Source organism: Leptonotus elevatus, chromosome 14 (genome assembly GCF_054856555.1).
Source record: "Leptonotus elevatus isolate MCC_2025b chromosome 14, RoL_Lele_1.0, whole genome shotgun sequence".
NCBI lineage: Eukaryota > Metazoa > Chordata > Actinopteri > Syngnathiformes > Syngnathidae > Leptonotus > Leptonotus elevatus.
Window position 1 is genome coordinate 20453400 of NC_141252.1, and position 20719 is coordinate 20474118.

General features: G+C 38.2%; 2 protein-coding genes across 5 annotated transcripts in view; one reads left to right on the forward strand and one right to left on the reverse strand.

Moving 5' to 3' along the window:
* Positions 1-1091: 1091 nt before the first annotated feature.
* Positions 1092-20719, reverse strand: part of jkamp (jnk1/mapk8 associated membrane protein) — a 60872-nt gene continuing 41244 nt past the window's right edge. For 2 of the 4 annotated variants that reach the window (XM_086094489.1, XM_086094486.1), the window contains exons 4-7: positions 19013-19219; positions 16731-16912; positions 16548-16624; positions 12724-13289 (exon numbers count right to left, since the gene is read on the reverse strand). In XM_086094489.1, coding sequence (XP_085950615.1) covers positions 13071-13289; positions 16548-16624; positions 16731-16912; positions 19013-19219 — 685 coding nt within the window. In that variant the 3' untranslated portion in view covers positions 12724-13070. Of the gene's footprint in view, positions 1109-6505; positions 11106-12723; positions 13290-16547; positions 16625-16730; positions 16913-19012; positions 19220-20719 lie in introns of those variants that run through there. The other 2 variants (XM_086094488.1, XM_086094487.1) reach the window with 2 other exon arrangements.
* fam241a (family with sequence similarity 241 member A) lies at positions 2766-6180 on the forward strand. The gene is made up of 2 exons (XM_086094490.1): positions 2766-2843; positions 4145-6180. The coding sequence occupies exons 1-2, from the start codon at positions 2835-2837 to the stop codon at positions 4436-4438; spliced, it is 303 nt and encodes a 100-aa protein (XP_085950616.1). The 5' UTR covers positions 2766-2834; the 3' UTR covers positions 4439-6180.

Sequence of the window (20719 nt, forward strand, 5' to 3'; positions counted from 1 at the left end):
ACTTTAACACAGGACAAGAAATACATTATCATTTACAAAATCCCATGCAAATCATGTAATAAAACTAGGGGTGTCAAAATTAGTGCGTTCATTTTGAGTTAATTTAAAGTTCCTTTACTGCCACTACTTTTTTCAACGCACAATTAATGACCGCCTCTTACTTGGAATGCCTTACTGGGGGAATTTCAGTCACAACACAGCAGACAGGTCCACGTCAAAATTTAGCAGTAAAAAATTTAATAATAGTGCATATATTTGTGGAGACTGGGGTCAAGTTGTATTTTACAATTTAAAAAATGTGCAGACATTCACAAAATGTACTTCATGTTAAAGATTAGATAGCTCCTAATGTAGTGCTTAAAAATAAGAAACAACCAGTGCTTAGTAATCTCACTTGATTTCACTACGCCAAAGCACAGGTTTGTTCCAAATATCCAGAACGTGAGGCTCACATAGAAAATACAGGAATCTTTATTACATAAAAAATGTCAAGCAAAGGCAATGGGCAAGAGTGTAAAGCAATGTAGCAGCATCGATAAAAACTCAATAGACCAAGAGCAGTCTTCACGGCAAACAATTCTTAAAAAGATTCACACAGCAAACAATAATAATTCTTCACAGCAACCACTAAACTCTCAGTCAGACTAGATACCGCCCACTACGATATTGCACTTTGTCTGATAAAACCTTTACTAAAAATAAATAAAAGTTATAATTTGCTAAAAAGATTAAATAAATAAAAGGCCCATAAAATAATTCGAGTCAGGGGAAACAACAGTGACACAGAACTCCTGATTGGGCACTCCTTTTGGACAATAATCCCTCACAAATAGGACGTTGCTTCCAAAGTGTTACAAAAGTGCCTATAGGCGTCTTGACGGATTCCCTGCCACTTCGAGTAGCTTACTCAACAAATGTGAAATGCTGCTAAGCCAGTGCACAACAGTCTCGATTCACTTGTGCAAAATATTTGACGTCTTTGTGTCTGTGGCAGTGTGGCCACATGTGCACCTGCAGCAATCAATATGGGATCTCACGAGCACCACTCCTTCCTCACCTTTAATGCCTTTCCCCAGGTCACAGAACCCCTAAAATTTCCCCCCAGGTCCTAAGAAAGAAAGAAAAATGCACTGAGCTGTTACCAATGTCTTACAAATGCAATTATGCCATCTAGTGGCAGAAATATGACCTCAACACAAATCAATATCACACACTACATCTTTTTAATTTTAACTCAATTTTCTGAATTATTATTAAATTACTGTATCAATGACTATAAGATGCAGCCATATTTCTATTAGTTTAACATTTTTTTCCACTTATGTTAACAAGAGTATGAAAACATAGAAAACATATATTGTATTGTACATTTTATTGTACATATAGAGCAGATCTCAAATTTGCGATTAATTGTGAGTTAACTATTGAAGTCATGCGATTGATTACGATTAAACATTTTAATTGCCTGATACTCCTTAACAAAACATACATTGGGGAAACTGGATGTACATTCTTAACCCGTAAAAAAAGACACCCAAACACAGTGTGAAAAGGAAACAACAGGACGATTCACCAGAAACAAAAAGCAGAAGAAAACATGAAATCATCAGCCAAACTAGATCACTGCAGAAAACACAGTGATAACTTCGTCGACAAAAAAATGTCGTCATAATTTTTGTCACATTTTTTTTAAGACGAAAATTTAACAAAAACGAAAATAGAAGCCATTCATTGAGACTATAACAATAACAGAAATTGACTGACAATTTCATCAATGACTAAAACAAAAATGAAAATAACACAGTGACGAAAATTCACACAATCCAATCAGAAAGAATGAAACGTAGGTTGGAGAAAAGAACCACTCAGAAACTGTTCAGTGTTCACTGCACTTTAATTTTCAAACATGTTTACATTCATTGTGCAGCTGTAAAATTAATCTCAAGGAACTTTTTTTTATTAAGGTGAAAACTAAGTTATTTTTTGTCAGTTCAACATGTTTCATTGAAACAATAAAGACACTGTTGTAATAAATGTGTCTTGCGTGTTAAACTACAGTTACAAATAGGTGTGTTAGCCGCCCCTTTGCAGCCCCTTTTCATCAACCGGACTGTGGTATGTATATATATGTATATATATATACATATATATATATATATATATATGTATATATATATACATATATATATATATATATATATATATATACATATATATATATATATATATATATATATATATATACATATATATATATATATATATATATATATACATATATATATATATATATATATATATATATATATACATATATATATATATATATATATATATATATATATACATATATATATATATATATATATATATACATATATATATATATATATATATATATATATACATATATATATATATATATATATATATACATATATATATATATATATATATACATATATATATATATATATATATATATATATATATATACATATATATATATATATATATATATATATATATATATATATACATATATATATATATATATATACATATATATATATATATATATATATATATACATATATATATATATACATATATATATATATATATATATATACATATATATATATATATATATATATATATACACACATATATATATATATACACATATACATACATATATAAATATACATATACATATATACACACACACACACACACACACACAGCTGCAATGACTATTTTGACCTGTAAGTAGCGCAGGCTGACATGATCAGGCTGAGAACGACCGAGTCTGCCTTGGGGATTTCTCAGCCATGGACATGGTAAGCCACGCCAAGCGGTCCCCGGTCGGAACGGAGTTGTAGTCACGTCAGACGAATGTTTTTTGAAGATTACTGCCTGCCTGGGAACATGTCCGCTCCAACGCCACATCGAAATGAGCGTTATTTTGTTCATCGGCGTGACTTTACAGAGACGTCGTTGGAAAACCAAAGAGGGTGGCATTTTCTTCCTCAACCTGTTAATGGCGCAAGGCAGACGGCAGCACAGGAGCAGCCGACCCGGGTAAAGCATTCTGCTAAGAAGCTAGCTTCCGTGTTTACGAGGCGACATGCTATCCTTATAATGCTTTAATAGCCGTTCATTGTGATTATTTTTTTTTAAACCTACGTCACGGCATAAAGTTGGTCTTAGCGCTTTGAAATGCTGGTTTGTGTTAGTTGAACTTACCCGTTTCGGTGGACAGTCCTGTTTTGTTTACCTTCACAAACAGAAAGCCTAACATTTCATTTTCAAATATTTTAATGTGCTGCTACGCTCCAAATGTGATAATAACACGCTCTACAATGTCAAATTCACTTTTCTCACTACCGGTAGTTGGTAAAATGTCGTAAAGTGTCAAGTGTACTCAACGACGACGCAAATTTAATTTAGTTTAATTTTCGTCTTACACGCATTGATGCCATAATAAGCAATAATAATTACTTTAATATGTGTTTCAATTCGGTATTTGTCCTGTGGACAATTAAAAGCTATTTTATTTAGTACATTTTTAATTTCAAATAAACATAAGTGGGCATACCAGGCTGGTGAATGTCAGAAGCCATAAAATCCATTGTCTAGTTTAAATATAAACACAGATACAGACTGTTATGGGGCCATTATTGCTTTCTTTTTTGTCCATGATCTCAACTTGCTCAACATGTATTTCCAGAACCAACTAGCTTGTAGTGGTTGTCATTTCATCTTCTTATAATCTATTTTTTGTTTAATTGTCCTCTACAGCTGGTTAAATTATTTAGGGTTACCAAATTAATACTTAAGTGCAGGGCTGGACTGGCCATCTGTCATGCAGGGCAGATGCCCGGTGGGCCGATGTTTTGGGGCCAAGGCAGTGATTTTTAAGTTATAATTTTCCATTCAATTTTGAATAGACAGCAAACTGAACCAACATCAGTCAATATCAGTGGCAGAACAATGTGTTAGACAGGTATGGTCAGGAGTCAGGCCGGGCCGGTGGACCTAAGTCAAAATGCCAGGTCTGATTTGTTTTTTGTCCCAGTCCAGGACTGCTTAAGTGACATGACATCCAGCACTAATTAATGTATTTGTTTATCATTTTCAGGTTGAGGGCAGCGGGCCCCAACCAGTACCTCTGAGTAATGCCAGAATGAGGTGGCTACCTGAGGACAATCCCACCAGAGAGCCTCCGCTGGATGACTGTGTGCGGATGGGGACACTGTTTGGGATGTTCAATAAGTGTCTGCGAGGGATGGGTTTCAGCCAGATGTATTTCGGGGACAAGATAGTAGAGCCAGTGGTGATTGTCTTCTTCTGGCTACTGCTGTGGTTCCTTGGCATTCAGGCACTGGGGCTTGTGGGGAGTCTGTGCATCATCATCATTTACATCCAGGAGTAATGAGAGTCAGCACTCTCCTGGTAGCTATGGATGCTTCTGGACATTTTGTGTTTGGACGACACTGCACAACTGATAGATGGATGTAAATTATTTTATATGCTGACTATAATGGGGACTTTGTAGGTATTTGGTGGAGGTTCAAATTTTCAGCCCTCAAAAAAAATCACTTTTTGGGGGGTTACACATCAGCATATTGGCAAACACAACTAGGGATGCACCGAAATTAAATTTTTGGCCGAAACCGAAAATGAGAAATGCTTGGCCTAAAACCGAAACGCCGAAAAATATGCCAATTTTTTAATTGGCATTGCATTTATTATAATTAATTACAATTTTAATATTATTATAAAATATTTAGGCCTATTTAGCAGTGCCATTTAAACAAAGCACAATATAAATTGAAATGTGTCCACACCACAGACATCAGAGACATGTTGGCGAATGGTAAACCCCAAACACGGGGTGAGCAACTGAGCATTTTCTGGCGGTGCAATTGCACTTTATAGTCAATGTACAGTACTTCGCACCGGTGGGCACGGATGCCGCATTTATAGACTATTTGGAGTGATACACGGTGCGCCGCACTTAAAATCGGCACATTCACCAACGTTTAAAAATAAATACATTTCTTTGCACCAGCCAATCGGCTTTGGGAACGGACTGCAAAGTCACACACAGTGTCCTGTACAGGTCTGCAGTCACCCGGAGATAGTGATAAGTGTTTACTTGTTTAAAACGATTGATAGCAATAGTGCTAACATTAGCTAAAGTATTTAGCACGGCCACTAGAAGTGGAAGCGCTCGAGGGGCTCTAATCAAAGAAAAAAAAAAGGAAGGCGCTGCAAGAGAAAGAGTGGCTCACCTGTAGTGCAGTGCGACTCGGCAGCGCTCTCATTTTTTACATAGTTTACAAAGCGACCCTCTCCTTCTCCGGTGTACATAAAGCTGCCGGTACTCACAAACGGCAGCTAGCAGCACTCACTCCCGTGTTTGGTGTTTAATTCAAACAGACACTTTCTTGCAGCGTTTTTTTTGTTTGCTTGCGTCACCACAACATCCTCTTTCGGCCATATTCTTTCGGCTTGAATTTTATTTTCGTCCGAATGCCGAAAATTTTTAATTTTTGCCATTTTTGGACAACATTTTCAGTGGCCGAATATTCGGTACATCACTAAACACAACCCATTATAAGATACGTCTACTCTCTGAGTTGATCTATTGTATAATTCAGATATATGGTTGAGAAAAATGTTCCAGTGCTAAAAATTTTTTAGACGGTCTGTGGGATTTGTTTTTGTAATTTCTTACAAAAAGCAAGTGTGAGGTTAAAGTTTCTTGATGTCAAGAAAAGAAGGCTAGGTTATATTTTCTGTTGTAGTTCCTCCAAAATTTAGTTTGATAGGGTTGCAGTCAGGACACACCCTTCCACATCAACGTCTTTTGGACCTTGCTTTGTACACTGGACAGTAAAGTTAACTACTGCTGATTACATTCTCCTGAGAGAAACAATAAACTCCCTCATGGAAAGGTACAGAAAGTTCCCATTGACTTTTGTTGAAATGCAATTTATATGAGATTATTGGTTGGCCCCCATATTTAAGTACTCTGTATTTTTGAAAATTATCAATTTATTGCAAATTACTTCACTTCTATTCCTCCATGTGTGGTTTGCTTCTTTTGTGGAGTACTGTATATATTTTACCTTCCCCGATACATTTCAATTAAAATTATGAAAAAAAAGACACGACAGATTCAAGTGCTATTAAAACATGAATGTTACCTCTAGTGATGGGGAAAAACAAGCTTCATGAACCACTTTTTATATACGTATATTTTTTTACTCCTCTCGACGGGTGCTCTAGGTTTAAATATAAAGGCTAATGCAACCAAATTAATTTACACTGCATCTTTAAACCAAGAGCACCATCTAGAAAAAAACCCCGCAATAAAGTGGTTCATGAAGCTGCATTTTTCCATCACTAGTTACCTCCTATTGAGAATCTCCCAAGGAGTTTACACACTAAAGTATTTCAGTTAGGCTAGAAAAAATCCAAAATGAAAGCACAGTGAGTGTTGTAACATTTTTTTTTAATTATCACAAGACAGTGTAAAATAAACATGCGGGGGGGGGGGGGTAGTGGGGGGTCGGATCTTAGTCAACTTAACAGTACATGTATATAGCACTTTCACAATACTAAAGCAGTACAGAAAACAAAATAATACATTCATATGTACACACAAAATCTCCATTTAAAATACACGATAGCTTCCTTTACATTTGCACTCTGCATACATGAGTTGCAGTTTTATTTCCTCTAGTTGCACATTGTTTGACGCTTTAAATGAAAGAAGTTACCGTCAAGCATTAAGATGTTAAATGAAACGATCCCAAACTTTGTCTTTAGCAAACATTTACAGTCCAATACTTCAGAATTGACATTTCATGATTCTTTGACCTTAAGCCACATGAAGTTTAAACACCTTGGTATATTTCAGACAAAGTTTTCTGATATCTGTGCCAGTGCCCATATAGTCAAGAGCAAGTAAAGACTTTTTACAATATATACACTTAAACTGTACCTCTGGCGCCTGATTTCGAGATATTGATGGGGAAACGGAGCAAGATTGAAAAGTTTGATAAATATATGGTGTTTCCATTTTAGTGATTAGTCTGGTATTTGTCAAAATAATGGTTAATTTTAATGCACGTCGCCATGTTGAGACGGATGTGATGTCACCGCGTTCACTAGGTCATCACTCCCAACCATTAGTTACAATTGAGTGTTACGCCAGATCGCTTCCCTATGAATGTAAATCTGTCATCTATGCTCGGATACTTATTTGTTATTTATTTAAACAGAAAAAATATAACCTGACAGGCTTCTGGCTTGCATGCGTCAACAGATTACGTACATGTGCTGCAGCACCAGTCTCGTCTGTCAGTAAAATGAGTGTCGTCAGAGACGGATTGATGGACCTTTCATCAGTTTAGAATCTGGAGAGTTGTGATAATGACTAAGATTAGCGTTGAATTGGGGAGACGTCTTTCAGCAGGCAAGTACGGCTGCACGTATTAGCTGTCATGCTGCCAAATAGGTTCTGGGAGCTACTCGGGGGGCCCTGAGGTGTTGCGCTTGCTCTGTCCTGGCAGGGGTCGACGGCTCCCCTCTTTGGTGGAGATTTTCATGCATGCCAGATCCACCACACCAGCATCTACCGAAACTCAGACACAATCTGCTTCCTCCTCAGGCCATTGAATCGGTGGAGGCTGGTGTCTGTGGATCTCACTCGGCTTCGTCTGTCCTTCCTTCCTTCCTTCCCTCCCTCAGTCTCTCCTTCGGTCTCCCTGATTTTTTATATTTTTTGGGATTTGTTGGAATTTAGATGTTTCTTGGGTTGGGGAAGAATTCTGGTGGGTGGTGTCTGGTCGGTGCTGGATTTCACCTTCCTTGGTTTTCTTTGGTCCCCTCGGGTCTCCTGACGGCGGTGTTCGGTTTAGGTGAACGGTATGGGATTTTTTTCTAATAGGTTTTTGGTGAGCTAACAAATACACGCACGCACGCACGCACATACACATACAAAAAATGATAATAATAATAATATATATATAAATAATAATAAAAAAATAATAATAATAAAGAGCAATGATGATGACATTTCCGAATGAACACTACTGAGCTCTTTAAGAAAAGAAGAAATAAAAAATAAAAAGGAATACTCTGTCCGTAAGCGCAGCACACGGCCGCCATTACACAACGACACGTCATTTACACAACGACACGTCATTTACACTTTTAGCTTTCTAGTTTCAATAAAAAACAAATTTATGTCACTCACCACGCTAAATAAAGTAGTCGGCTTCCTCTTCGCTCCAAAATTGTGGTTCTTTGCTGCGTCATGTTTGTTTGTGTTTTTAAACCTCTGCTTGAGTATTTCTGGTGGATTGCAAGCCAGATGCAGACTTATATACACCCTATAGACGGTGATTCAAAAAGAATACGCCAAAATCATCAGGTGATATTTCAAAACCAAAAAACAATACAAACTCTAGCTTGAACACATGTGCTCCACATACCTTCAAGTTTTTATTTCATGTTTTGTAAGTGCTCAATGTGACTACCACCGGAGCACGAACAGCATCAAGCCAATGTGAGAATTCAATTGACCTTACTGTGCAGCCATTCCCACACCATGTTAATAATTGGGCAGGCCGCCCAAGAAGTTTTCTAGAAAATTGACTGTGTTTTCAAGACTATAAGGCACACTTAAAAGTCTTAAAATATTCTTATGTGTGCACTGAGTTCTGGAGATGTTTTCCTTCAAGACAACCCTTTGGCAAATTTTGCTGTGCCAACACGCATTTCTGATTGGTGGGCTGGTTCACGCTTTTTGCTAGTTGGCTGCTGGCTTGTATTAAGGTACAGCGGCGAAGGGAGGGGAGAAGGCAGAAGAGAGTTGCAGCTGTATGTACTCGAATGTGGAGATGGAACGAGAAAGTGAATAAAAAGAGAAAATAAAACGCCAAATTGCAGTGTGACCTCCTGTCTGCTTTACTTAATTTAGTCTACCCCATTTGGACCCCACCTTTTTGGCGACATGCAGCCGCCGGGTGCTATCCGCGGAGTCGACCCGAACACCGGCCGAGACAAAGTAGAAACGGATAACAAAATACTGCTGGTTTATGCATTGTGCAAAACAACATTGCTTTGGCTAAGAAACTCCGGAAAATGGCATCCGCTAAGAGACATGCTTATGAGGCACAATTTAAACTGCAAGCTATCAGTTACGCGGTTGTACATGGGAATAGAGCAGTCGCAAGATAATTCCACATCAATGAACTCCAACTGGTCATTGAAATGGGCTTTGAAAGTAGAGTAGAAGGTGAACACACTCCACCAAACCAAACTAGGAGGCAGCGCCTGCTGGACAATGTACACCAGTTATTTTAGAGGCATTCAACTGGTCGTGTGGTCTTCATTTTTCGTAGTTGTTTGAGGGTTTAGGGAAGGGAAAAAACTGGACACTTCCTTCCAGTCGATCGGGATAACGGTTAAAAATGTATCTTACACAAGCCGTGACGATTACAGCGTTTAACCATTTTTATTGATTTTTGGATAACCACGCAATGCACCACCGGGAGCTGGATTGCTTTGTTTGTCTGCAGCAAAACACACGTGCTGTCGCAGACATGACATCTTGCGTCTTGATTGGTTCACTAGGTCATGTGAGTAAGGTAAATTAAACGGTGCCAGAAAGATTACGAAACTGCAGCGGTGAAATTTACACCTAATCAAAAGAACTCCACCCACTATCAAATGGCCAGTGATTCAGTCTATTTAATTATTGATGACATAAAAGATCGAATAATGGCTGCAATCAACACAGTGGACTGCAACATCATGAGGCGCATTTGGGAGGATTTCTCATGTCGGCTTAATGTTTGTCTGTGCTGCCTGTGATAGCCACATTGAGCACTTGTTAAACATGAAATAAAAGCTTGAAAGTATGTACAACACGTGCCAAGCTAGAGTTTTCTATTTTTTAAGTATCACATAATGATTTTGGTGTATTCTTTTTTTAATCAGCCTGTATATAATGTTTTTATAGATACACACTTTGGCATTTTCACTTATAGAGACAGAAAATAGCATGAAAATGCCGCAGAAAAAGAAATGTATTAAAGTGAGGCTCGTTTAGCAAGTAGGACGGTGGCGCACATAAATTGTTTTTGTACTACAAAGAAAGCGGTTAGCTAACAAGTGGGACACAGAGGACTGAAGAAATAAGACCGGAGTGGATGGAAATGCAGCGTAAGGTGAAAGTAGAAGTGGCAAAGGCCAAACAAGGGGCTTACGATGACTTGTATGCTAGGTTGGACAGTAAGAGAGAGAGACTGATCTGTACAGGTTGGCAAGGCAAAGAGACAGAGATGGGAAGGACGTGCAACAGGTTAGGTTGTGAAAATGGAAAGAGTACTTTGAAGAGTTGATGAATGAGGAAAATGAGAGGGAACAAAGAGTAGAAGAGGTGACTTGTGGACCAGGAAGTAGCAAAGATTAGTAAGGATGAAGTGAGAAGGGCATTGAAGAGGATGAAGAGTGGAAAGGCACTCGGTCCTGATGATATACCTGTGGAGGTATGGAACTGTCTAGGAGCGGTAGCAGTAGAATTTCGTCCCGCTGCGTTGGGCCGGGGGCGCGGGCCGTGTTGGGGCGGGGGGCGCTCCTGCTCCTGGGTTTGCTCTCCGGCCGGTGGCCCTGGCGGGGCCCAGGGGTCGTCCTTTGGCGCTGCCGCGGCCTGGGGGGCCCTGAGGTGTTGCGCTTGCTCTGTTCCGGCGGGGGTCGTCGGCTCCCCTCTTTGGTGGAGATTTTCATGCATGCCAGATCCACCACACCAGCATCTACCGAAACTCAGACACAATCTGTTTCCTCCTCAGGTTATTGAATTGGTGGAGGCTGGTGTCTGCGGATCTCACGCGGCTTCGTCTGTCCTTCCTTCCTTCCTTTTCTCTGTCTCTCCTTTGGTCTCTTGAGGCCTCCCTGATTTTATGTTTTTTGGATTTGTTGGGGTCTGGATGTTTCTTGGGCTGGGGAGGAGTTCTGGTGGCGGGTGTCTGGTCGGTGCTGGATTTCGCCTTCCTTGGTTTTCTTCGGTCCCCTCGGGTCTCCTGGTGTTCGGTTTAGGTGAACGGTATGAGATTTTTTCTAATAGGTTTTCTGGTGAGCTAACAAATACACGCACGCACGCACGCACGCACATACACATACTCACCCACACACACACAAAAAAAAAATAAAAAAAAATAAAAAAAAAAAAAATATATATATATATATAAAAAAAAAAAGAGCAATGATGATGACATTTCCGAATGAACAATACTGAGCTCTAAAAAAAAAAAAAACAGTAGAATTTCTGACTGGGTTGTGCAACAGGATCTTAGATAGTGAGAAGATGCCTGATGAGTGGAGAAGTGTGCTGGTGCCCATTTTTAAGAACAATGGAGACGTGCAGAGTTGCGGCAACTACAGAGGAATAAAGCTGATAAGCCACACAATAGCTATTGAAAAGAGTAGTTGAAGCTAGACTGAGGGCAGAGGTGAACATTTGTGAGCAGCAGTATGGTTTCATTAAAAACAAATAAATAAATAAATAAATACCACAGATGCAGTATTTGCTTTGAGGATGTTGATAGAGAAGTACAGAGAAGGTCAGAAGAAGCTGCATTGTGTCTTTGTAGATCTGGAGAAAGTTTATGACAGGGTGCCCAGAGAGGAACTGTGGTTTTGTATGAGGAAGTCTGGAGTGGCAGAGAAGTATGTTCAAGTGGTGCAGGACATGTATGAGGACTGTAAGACAGTGGTGAGGTGTGCTGTAGATGTGAGGAGTTCAAAGTGGAAGTAGAACTACATCAGGGATCAGCTCTGAGCCCCTTCTTGTTCGCTATGGTAAAGGACAGGATGACAGACGACAGTTAGACAGGAATCTGTGAGAGCAGGGAACAGGTGGAGGAGAAGCTAGAGGCATGGAGGTTTGCCCTGGAAAGGAGGGGAATGAAGGTTAGCCGTAGCAAGACGGAGTATCTGTGTGTGAATGGGAGGGAGCCAAGTGGAAGAGTAAGGTTACAGGGAGACGAGATCAAGAAGGTGGAGGAGTTTAAGTATTTAGGGTCAACAGTCCAGAGCAATGGAGAGTGTGAAAGAAGTGAAGAAACGTGTGAAGGCAGGCTGGAACGGGTGGAGAAAAGTGTCAGGTGTGATGTGTGATAGAAGGGTTTCAGCTAAAATGAAAGGAAAGGCTTATAGAACTGTAGTGAGACCAGCGATATTGTTTAGTCTGGAGACAGTGCCACTGAGGAAAATACAGGAGACAGAGCTGGAGGTGGCAGAGATGAAGATGCTGAGGTTCTCTTTGGGAGTGACCAGGATGGATAGAATCAGGAATGAGTACATCAGAGGGACAGCACATGTTAGAGGCTTTGGAGATAAAATCAGAGAGGCCAGACTGAGATGGTTTGGACATGTCCAGAGGAGAGATAGTGAGTATATTGGCAGAAGGATGCCGAGTTTCCAAATGCCAGGCAGGAGGGTCTAGAGGATGACCAAAGAGGAGGTTTATGGATGTAGTTAAAGAGGGCATTAAGGTGGTTGGTGTGAGAGCAGAGAATGCAGAGGACAGGGGTAGATGGAGGCAACTGATTTGCTGTGGCGACCCCGGAAGGGAAAAGAAGAAGACTACAAAGACCGAGATTTCTTGTGACTAGAAATAAATGAAGAAGAAAAATAATAGAGCATGTGCACAAGGCAAACCAATGCCCCGTTTAATTTAGGTACCTCAATATGCATTTTTATGACAAAGAAATCTGGTTAGAAAAAGGGGTACTCAGGTCTTATTCGGGGTTTTGAGCACATTCGGGGTTTTGCGCGTTTATATGGTCTTTCAAAACCCGAATATATTGCCAATATTCAGGTTCTAAAAAAGGTTATTGGCTGCGTGTAAAAGTACACAGTGACTGCTCTGTAAATGACGTTGGCCGAAACATGCGTGACACTGAGAATGGGTTTTGGTCACAGAAATTATCCGTAAAAAAATACTCATGTAGAACAATAATTAGCTATAAATATTACTTGGAGGTTCAGTGTCCATTCCCACCCTCCGACAGAATGCGGCTTGGCTCTGTGAACTTGGCTGTAGCCATGTAGAACAAAGCAGGACCGGGCACCAGGGCCAGCAGTGGCAGGTCCTGCTCCAGCTTGTCCAGGCGTGAGATGGAGATGATGCCGTATGCATGGAGCAACCAGTGACTGAACAGGACCACCAAGCGCTTCTTCTTAGCAGCCAGGTTCTTAAAGGACTGTTTGGAGAGAGGCACAATACAAAGGGAGAAAGGAAACCGGCTGGCATTAGCAACCCTTCCTGTTGTTTGACTTTTGGCTTAGAAAGGCTAAATTATTATGAAAAGCTCACTGATAAATCTCTGGTGCCATGGTATATTTTTATTTTTATTTTTTGTTGCTAATCTGTACCCACAGTTTAGTAATCTGTACCCACTCGAATATATAGATACAAATTTGATTTATTTGAAAACTGGAGTAGTGTTGAGTGTGAAACAGGCGAGAAACTCCATGCCATTTTGATTGTGTGGAAATGAGAGCAGGTTAAAAATAAGTGTTTTTTAAGACTAGGTAACGAGGAAACCAGCGGTTTCACCAACGCAAAACTTTGAAAACACTACTATCTTCAGGCCAGAAAATGCAATTGCGGTTTAGGTTTCATAATACAGGCTGATAGAAGGGAGCGCAACGGTAGAGCCAACTTCAGCGTCGCTGCTCATTTAAGTAATCTATCGTTTGTAGAATACATAACTAATACATCAAATTTACCATTTTACCAGGTTAACTGAATACTGCGTATAGGTTTGCCGATATTTGAGGATCTATGGAGAGAGCCAAAGTGCATCACGGCTTGTGTACACTACACATTACATGGATAAAATAGCTCTGTGCTAAAATTGCCATAAAGTGAATAAAATAAGAAACACAAGTTGATTGTTTGAGTGTACCACACCGATCAAAACCGATTGGTCGGGACAGGAAATCCTGCGGCAGCCAGCACACAGTCAAATTGTATCATTTGTTTTAGCTCACGCAACAAGCTACTAATGCTAACATGTAATGTGTAGTGCACACAACCCTAGAAGCACTTTGGCTCTTGCCATATAGATCCTCCAATGTCGGCAAACCTATACAGTATTCAGTTTAGCTTCCACAAGCGCTTTGTCTGATGGGAAAAATGGGTAAATTTGATGTGAGGATTAGTTATGTATTCTACAAACAATGAATAACTCAAATGAGCAGCAACGTTGAACTTGGCTATACTGTTGCACTCCTATTAGCCTATATTATCAAACCTAAACCGCAATTGCATTTTCTTGCCTAGAGTCTTAAAAAACACTTATTTTAACGTGCTCTCATTTCCACAAAATCAAAATGGCATGGAGTTTCTCGCCTGTTTAACACTCAACACTACTCCAGTTTTCAAATAAATCAAACTTGTATCTATATATTCGAGTGTTCTTCTTTGTTTGTTATTGACGTGCTAAACTGTGGGTACAGATTACTAAACTGTGGGTACAGAATGCTAAACTGTGGGTACAGATTGCTAAACTGTGGGTATAGTAGGGCTGGGTATTGCCAACCACCTCACGATACAATACATACCACGATACAGGGGTCACTATATGATACGTATCGCGATACATATGTATCCCAATACACAATCTTCAAGGCGATACATATCCCAATATTTTACATTAATTTACTTGCATTTTTAGTGTAACAGCCATATGTACAGTATATCTAAATGATATGTACATTATGCTGGATGGCAAAAATGTTTTTGTTAGCAGCTCTTCTGGTTTACCACCAAGCGGCATGCCTGGTCTAAATGTGCACGCACTGCAGAGCTTTCACAGACACACCGGGAAAATTTATGAATAGGCTTGAGCCGATATGAGTAAAAATATCAAAGTATTAAAATGACGGCTCTAAAATGTGTTTATTTGAAATATTTGGGGAAATAATAGCATTTTTTTCCATGTAATACATTCTAGTTTGTTTTTAAACAAAATACAGAAAAATTGGTACATTTAATTTTTAAGTAAATAAATGCATGCTCGCGGCTACCAAAAGAGGAACCAATCCGTAGCCAATGTTGCACTTTGTACATGATGGCCAAATCAGTAGATGCTAACTGTTGATGAAAATGGGGGGGAAATAATCTGTTTCGTTCATTTGTGCTGCTACGGTTTAATAGATATTACAGTTAAATTATTAACTGAGCAACAACATAAAGAAGACTTTTTACAGTATAAATGACGAGGTTGCGGACGAATTAGCAGCTGCTAAGTTGCTAACGTACATAAATGAAGACAACGGCGTATTAGGGCCACGTATAAATGTTTTTTTTAGAGGGTGGGAGCAGAGTTCAGAAAAAAACTCGCAAATTTGCCACTTTAAAAAGTCAAAGATTTGCCACATAAAGTGGCAGATTTACAAGAAAAAAACTCAGAAACTATAGCGGAGCTATAGTCTAATGTGAGGATTCGTTGGTGGTTAATGGGACACTGTTTATAAAATGAAAAGGCAGGATGGAGACTGATTCATTCTTAATTTAAACTTTACTCGTCATACATGGCAGCTAGAGCGACACCTCCTGATCCCCTATCAGCTAACACTAACCAATCAGAAGCTACTATACTTTAGGTAAATACAAGTGAATGACAGAGCAGCAAATTTGACGCATCAACTTAGCTACTTGTACAAAAAAAATACCAAAATGTATGAATGTGTAAATAATAATTCTGGAAACAAATGTACAAGTAAATATTTATTTTAACAAATTAACTTAAATGCTTGATCCTCAGGGTGTGGACTTTTGCAAAGCGAGGCGTCTTTGTCGTACCCAATGCTTCAAAGAGCGAATGCTTAACATTATATGGTTAATCTCTGCTAAAGCAATTACTGTCTCCTTTTTTGAAAACCTGACATAAAAGTATTGGCACAAACATCCGAGTAGTACGCTATGTGTATTTCTCGTAAGTTTCTGAGTTTTTCTCTCACAAATTTGCCACTTTAAAAACTTGCAAATTTGCCACTTTATAAACTTGCAAAATTGCCACTTTATAAACTCACAAAATTGCCACTTTATAAAGTTTATAAAGTCGCAAATCTGCCACTTTATAGTCGCAAATCTGCCACTTTATAGTCGCAAATCTGCCACTTTATAAAGTCGCAAATCTGCCACTTTATAGTCGCAAATCTGCCACTTTATAAAGTCGCAAATTTGAGTTTTTTCTCGCAAATTTGCCACTTCATTAAGTCACAAATCTGCCACAAGTGGCAAATTTCTGAGTTTTTCTCTCACAAATTTGTCACTTTATAAAGTACAAATTTGCAAGTTTTTTTCTTGGAATATTGCTCGCACCCTCTAAAAAAATATTTATACATGGCCATAATACGCCGTCTGAAATGTTTGGAAATGTCTTGAAGTGTGAAAAAAATAATTATACAGTATATCTTCCTTAAATAATACTTAGTAAAATAGTCTTTACCTGTATTTCGGAGGCAGACATGTACACAGCCAGAGTGACGAGAGACAGAACTAGTATTATATAGGGAAAGGCATAATCTGAAACAAAAAAAAAAACGTTCATGTAATATAACTTTAAGTGAAGATGATTTGAGTGATGGTGAAAATGACTAGAGGAAAAGCAGAAGCAGAAAATGATACTCACAGAGCAGTCCTCCCCCAACAGCCTGAAGCACAGTCAGGATGGGGAAGAAGTACAGAGCAGCGTAGATGCTCTTAAATCGATCCGATTTGCCTAAACCGCATGCTATCTTTTTAACCAACAGAGGGCGCAGCAGCATCATCAGCACCAAGCAGAAGGCATAATAGATTAACACAATGGTATAGCTGAGGAAGAGAAGAAACCAAATTAGATCAACGATATTTTCACTCATTTCTGACATGTTTTTGTACATTTGTCTTTTGCCAATTGATGAAGTTCTATCCACTGACACATTTTTGTCTACTACCTCCACAAGAGTATCGAGTTCTTTCTATCACTGCTTACAGCAAGCAGCTGTGCAATTAAAAGTAATTCAATTACAATTTCAATTATTACACTCCACAATGACAAAATCGGCGTAGTCACACCTAGGGACAATTAAGAGTGCCCAATCAACCTGCCATGCATGTCTTTGCCCGGAGAAAACCCACGCAGGCACGGAGAGAACATGCAAACTCCACCCACGAAGGCCGGAGCCTGGAATCGATCCCACTCTGCACTGGGAGGCGGACATGCTAACCAGTTAGCCACAGTGAGTGTATATAGTGTAAAGCTTTTTAAAATATGCACAGATACATGCACAATAAATTATGACAAATACCACAATTTCTTTGCTAAACACTAGGGCTGGGTATTGATTCTAATTTCCTCAATCGATTCAATTTTGATTCACACTTGTTCAGTTCGATCGATTAAGATTTTTTTCGATTCGATTAAACTTCAGTTTGATCCAATATTAAATATGTAATATCAATTCTTCTTAACTATCAAGGACATGATAAAAACTCCACAAACATTAAATTGCAAATAAAAATTTGCGGAGGCAGTTACTGGTTAAAGGATTTAGTTTATTAATGAAAGTAACACGAGTTATAATCACTTACATGTTAGACATACATTGACATCAGCAAGGATGAGATGAAAATATTTGCATAATTCAAATTCACCAAATGTAAATATAAATTAAAAAGATTCTGGATTGTATTTAAGTACAATAAGTCAGGTCTTTTATAAATGTAAGAAAATACTTTTAAATTCATGTGAACAGTAAATTTCAAGAAGACAGTAAGATAAAAAAAAAATCTGCCTTTAAAATTCAATTTTCTTATGAATTTATGAAGAGATAAAAAGATTGAAAAAATAGATGTTAAAATAATCAATTCATGGTTTTATGAATCGAAAAAGGAAAATCAATTCAATATCAAATATTCCATTAAAAAAACAAAACAGCCCTACAAAACACTGTGGTGGATAAAGATACTTTGATTTTAGAAACAAAAGTAGGATCTTTGTGCAGTTTGTCACTTTTTTACTCGCAACTGCTACCGCTGGCCAAAAGCGTAACTGCAGCATCTGTGTCAGGCTCGTTCATGGTGCACGTGTGAGTATGTGCACGATCTCAAAGCGACAGCCACAGTTGACAAACGAAGACATGACTTCAAATGAAGTAAGAAAAACTCCACCTCTCCCCTCCCCAAAGAAACTGTGGAGTGTACGGGTACGCACACTCTACTAAAAAGGGAAGATAAAAGCTGATAGGTGCAGAGTAAACCAGTCCGGGCTCTTCGTACTCATCTGGGCATTGGTGGAGCATGCATGATGTAGAAAAAGCTTTAATATTACATTTTTAAACTGCACAATGCACCTTTAACTTGTTCCTGTTTGTATAATAAAAGTGTTGGGCAAAGTTCTGGATATGAGTGACTTTTATTTGATGAAACCATGACTGTGGATAGTATGTTAAACAATGACTTCTCAGCCATGTTGTTTGCCTCCTCTGCTGTGACAGTAATGGTTTTGATTGACATTAACTGTAAAAATCAAAGGTTCATCACTAAAAACAGGTTCCTTTACAGTTTACATTGAGATCAATTGTAAATTTGTTCTTTAACGTGACATTGTGTAATCATCTAGTGGTGAACTAATAATTCATAAAAAAATTAAAAAACTGATTTCAAAAATATGCAAAAAAAATATGTTCTATCACGTTAACGTACATTTAAAAAATATATATAATTGTAGGTCTAGTAATCACTAATTATATTACATGGCTGGAGGCTCACCTTGGCTGACGTGTTTTGTTGTCAACTTCGTGCTACGGATGCCCAAAGGACAACTTTGTGAAATAATAAAATTTGCTGGGAGTATGCAAGTATTAAAAATCAGGTTTTTCTGATTTAAAAAAAGTGGTGGTGTGAGAAAAAAGATTTGCGGTCTCGACTTACAGTGGATACACGGCCTCCTGGGTGCAGTGTAAAGTGTTGATGTAGTCTGGACTGGGATTATACAGCATGGTGTACCAGTCTGACAGCATCTGGACTCGACAGGACTTGATGCTAAGCATCCCTATTGGCTCTGTGACCAACAGCGTGACCACAGCAGACACACTGCACTCCAACAAGGCTGTGATGTGCTGCAGCAACGCACTGGAACTGATGTCAGAAATGGAACAAGTTAGTAATAATTTGGCATCCCCAATTAAAATACAGTGGAACCTCTAAGATTCAACACAATACAGTATATTTCATGACATTGATCGTTGTGCAATTTATTTAGTATTTCAATGTAATTATTCCCAAAGGAAAGAGAAGCAACTAGCCTGTCAAACAGAGATCGAGCAAAATTGGAATATCAATATGGAGGACCAAAACTGCCACAAAAGAAAAAAAAAAAGAAAAAAGAATGACAAAAGGTGAATATAAAAATAAAAAAAAGATATATATAAAGGGAAATAAAAACTACAAAATATATATATCCATAAATAAATAAAAGTAAAAATAAAGATTCAAAAAATAGAAATAGATAAATGTATAAATAATAATACAATTTATATTAATAATAATAATATAACAATAATAACTAAAAAAATTCCCGCGGAAATTTTGAATGGGCCTGCTAATTCTTTTCAATGAGCTGAACAGTTTAAACTTTCAACCATTGAAATCGGTCAAGAAATGTGCAAGTTAACCATAATCAAGATCAAATAAAGTATGTTTCTGCCCCTTTAACATGCACATTCACGCACACACATTTAATTTTAAGTAACATTTCAATGAGCTGAACAGTTTAAAATTTAAACCATTGAAATCGGTCAAGAAATGTGGAAGTTCACCATAATCAACAGTATGTTACTGCCCCTTTAAGAAACATGCACATTCACGCACACACATTTGATTTTAAGTAACATTTCAATGAGCTGAACAGTTTAAAATTTAAACCATTGAAATCGGTCAAGAAATGTGGAAGTTCACCATAATCAACAGTATGTTACTGCCCCTTTAAGAAACATGCACATTCACGCACACACATTTGATTTTAAGTAACATTTCAATGAGCTGAACAGTTTAAAATTTAAACCATTGAAATCGGTCAAGAAATGTGGAAGTTAACCATAATCAACAGTATGTTACTGCCCCTTTAAGAAACATGCACATTCACGCACACACATTTGATTTTAAGTAACATTTCAATGAGCTGAACAGTTTAAAATTTAAACCATTGAAATCGGTCAAGAAATGTGGAAGTTAACCATAATCAAGATCAAATAAAGTATGTTTCTGCCCCTTTAAGAAACATGCACATTCACGCACACACATTTGATTTTAAGTAACATTTCAATGAGCTGAACAGTTTAAAATTTAAACCATTGAAATCGGTCAAGAAATGTGGAAGTTCACCATAATCAACATCAACTAAAACATGCACATTCACGCACACACATTTGATTTTAAGTTGTGAGGAGACGTCACGCACCAACACTCCATTGATTTGTATAGGATTACGCTCACCTCAAACAAAAGCCTCTCGCGACTTAACGGTTGAAGATGCAGATTCCAGAAATGGCTCGTTAGAACGGCAAGGGTTTGGGGAACGCGAGCATGTTCTCAGTTTTTTAATCGGATGAAAAATGACCAAATGAGAGCAGGTTGAAA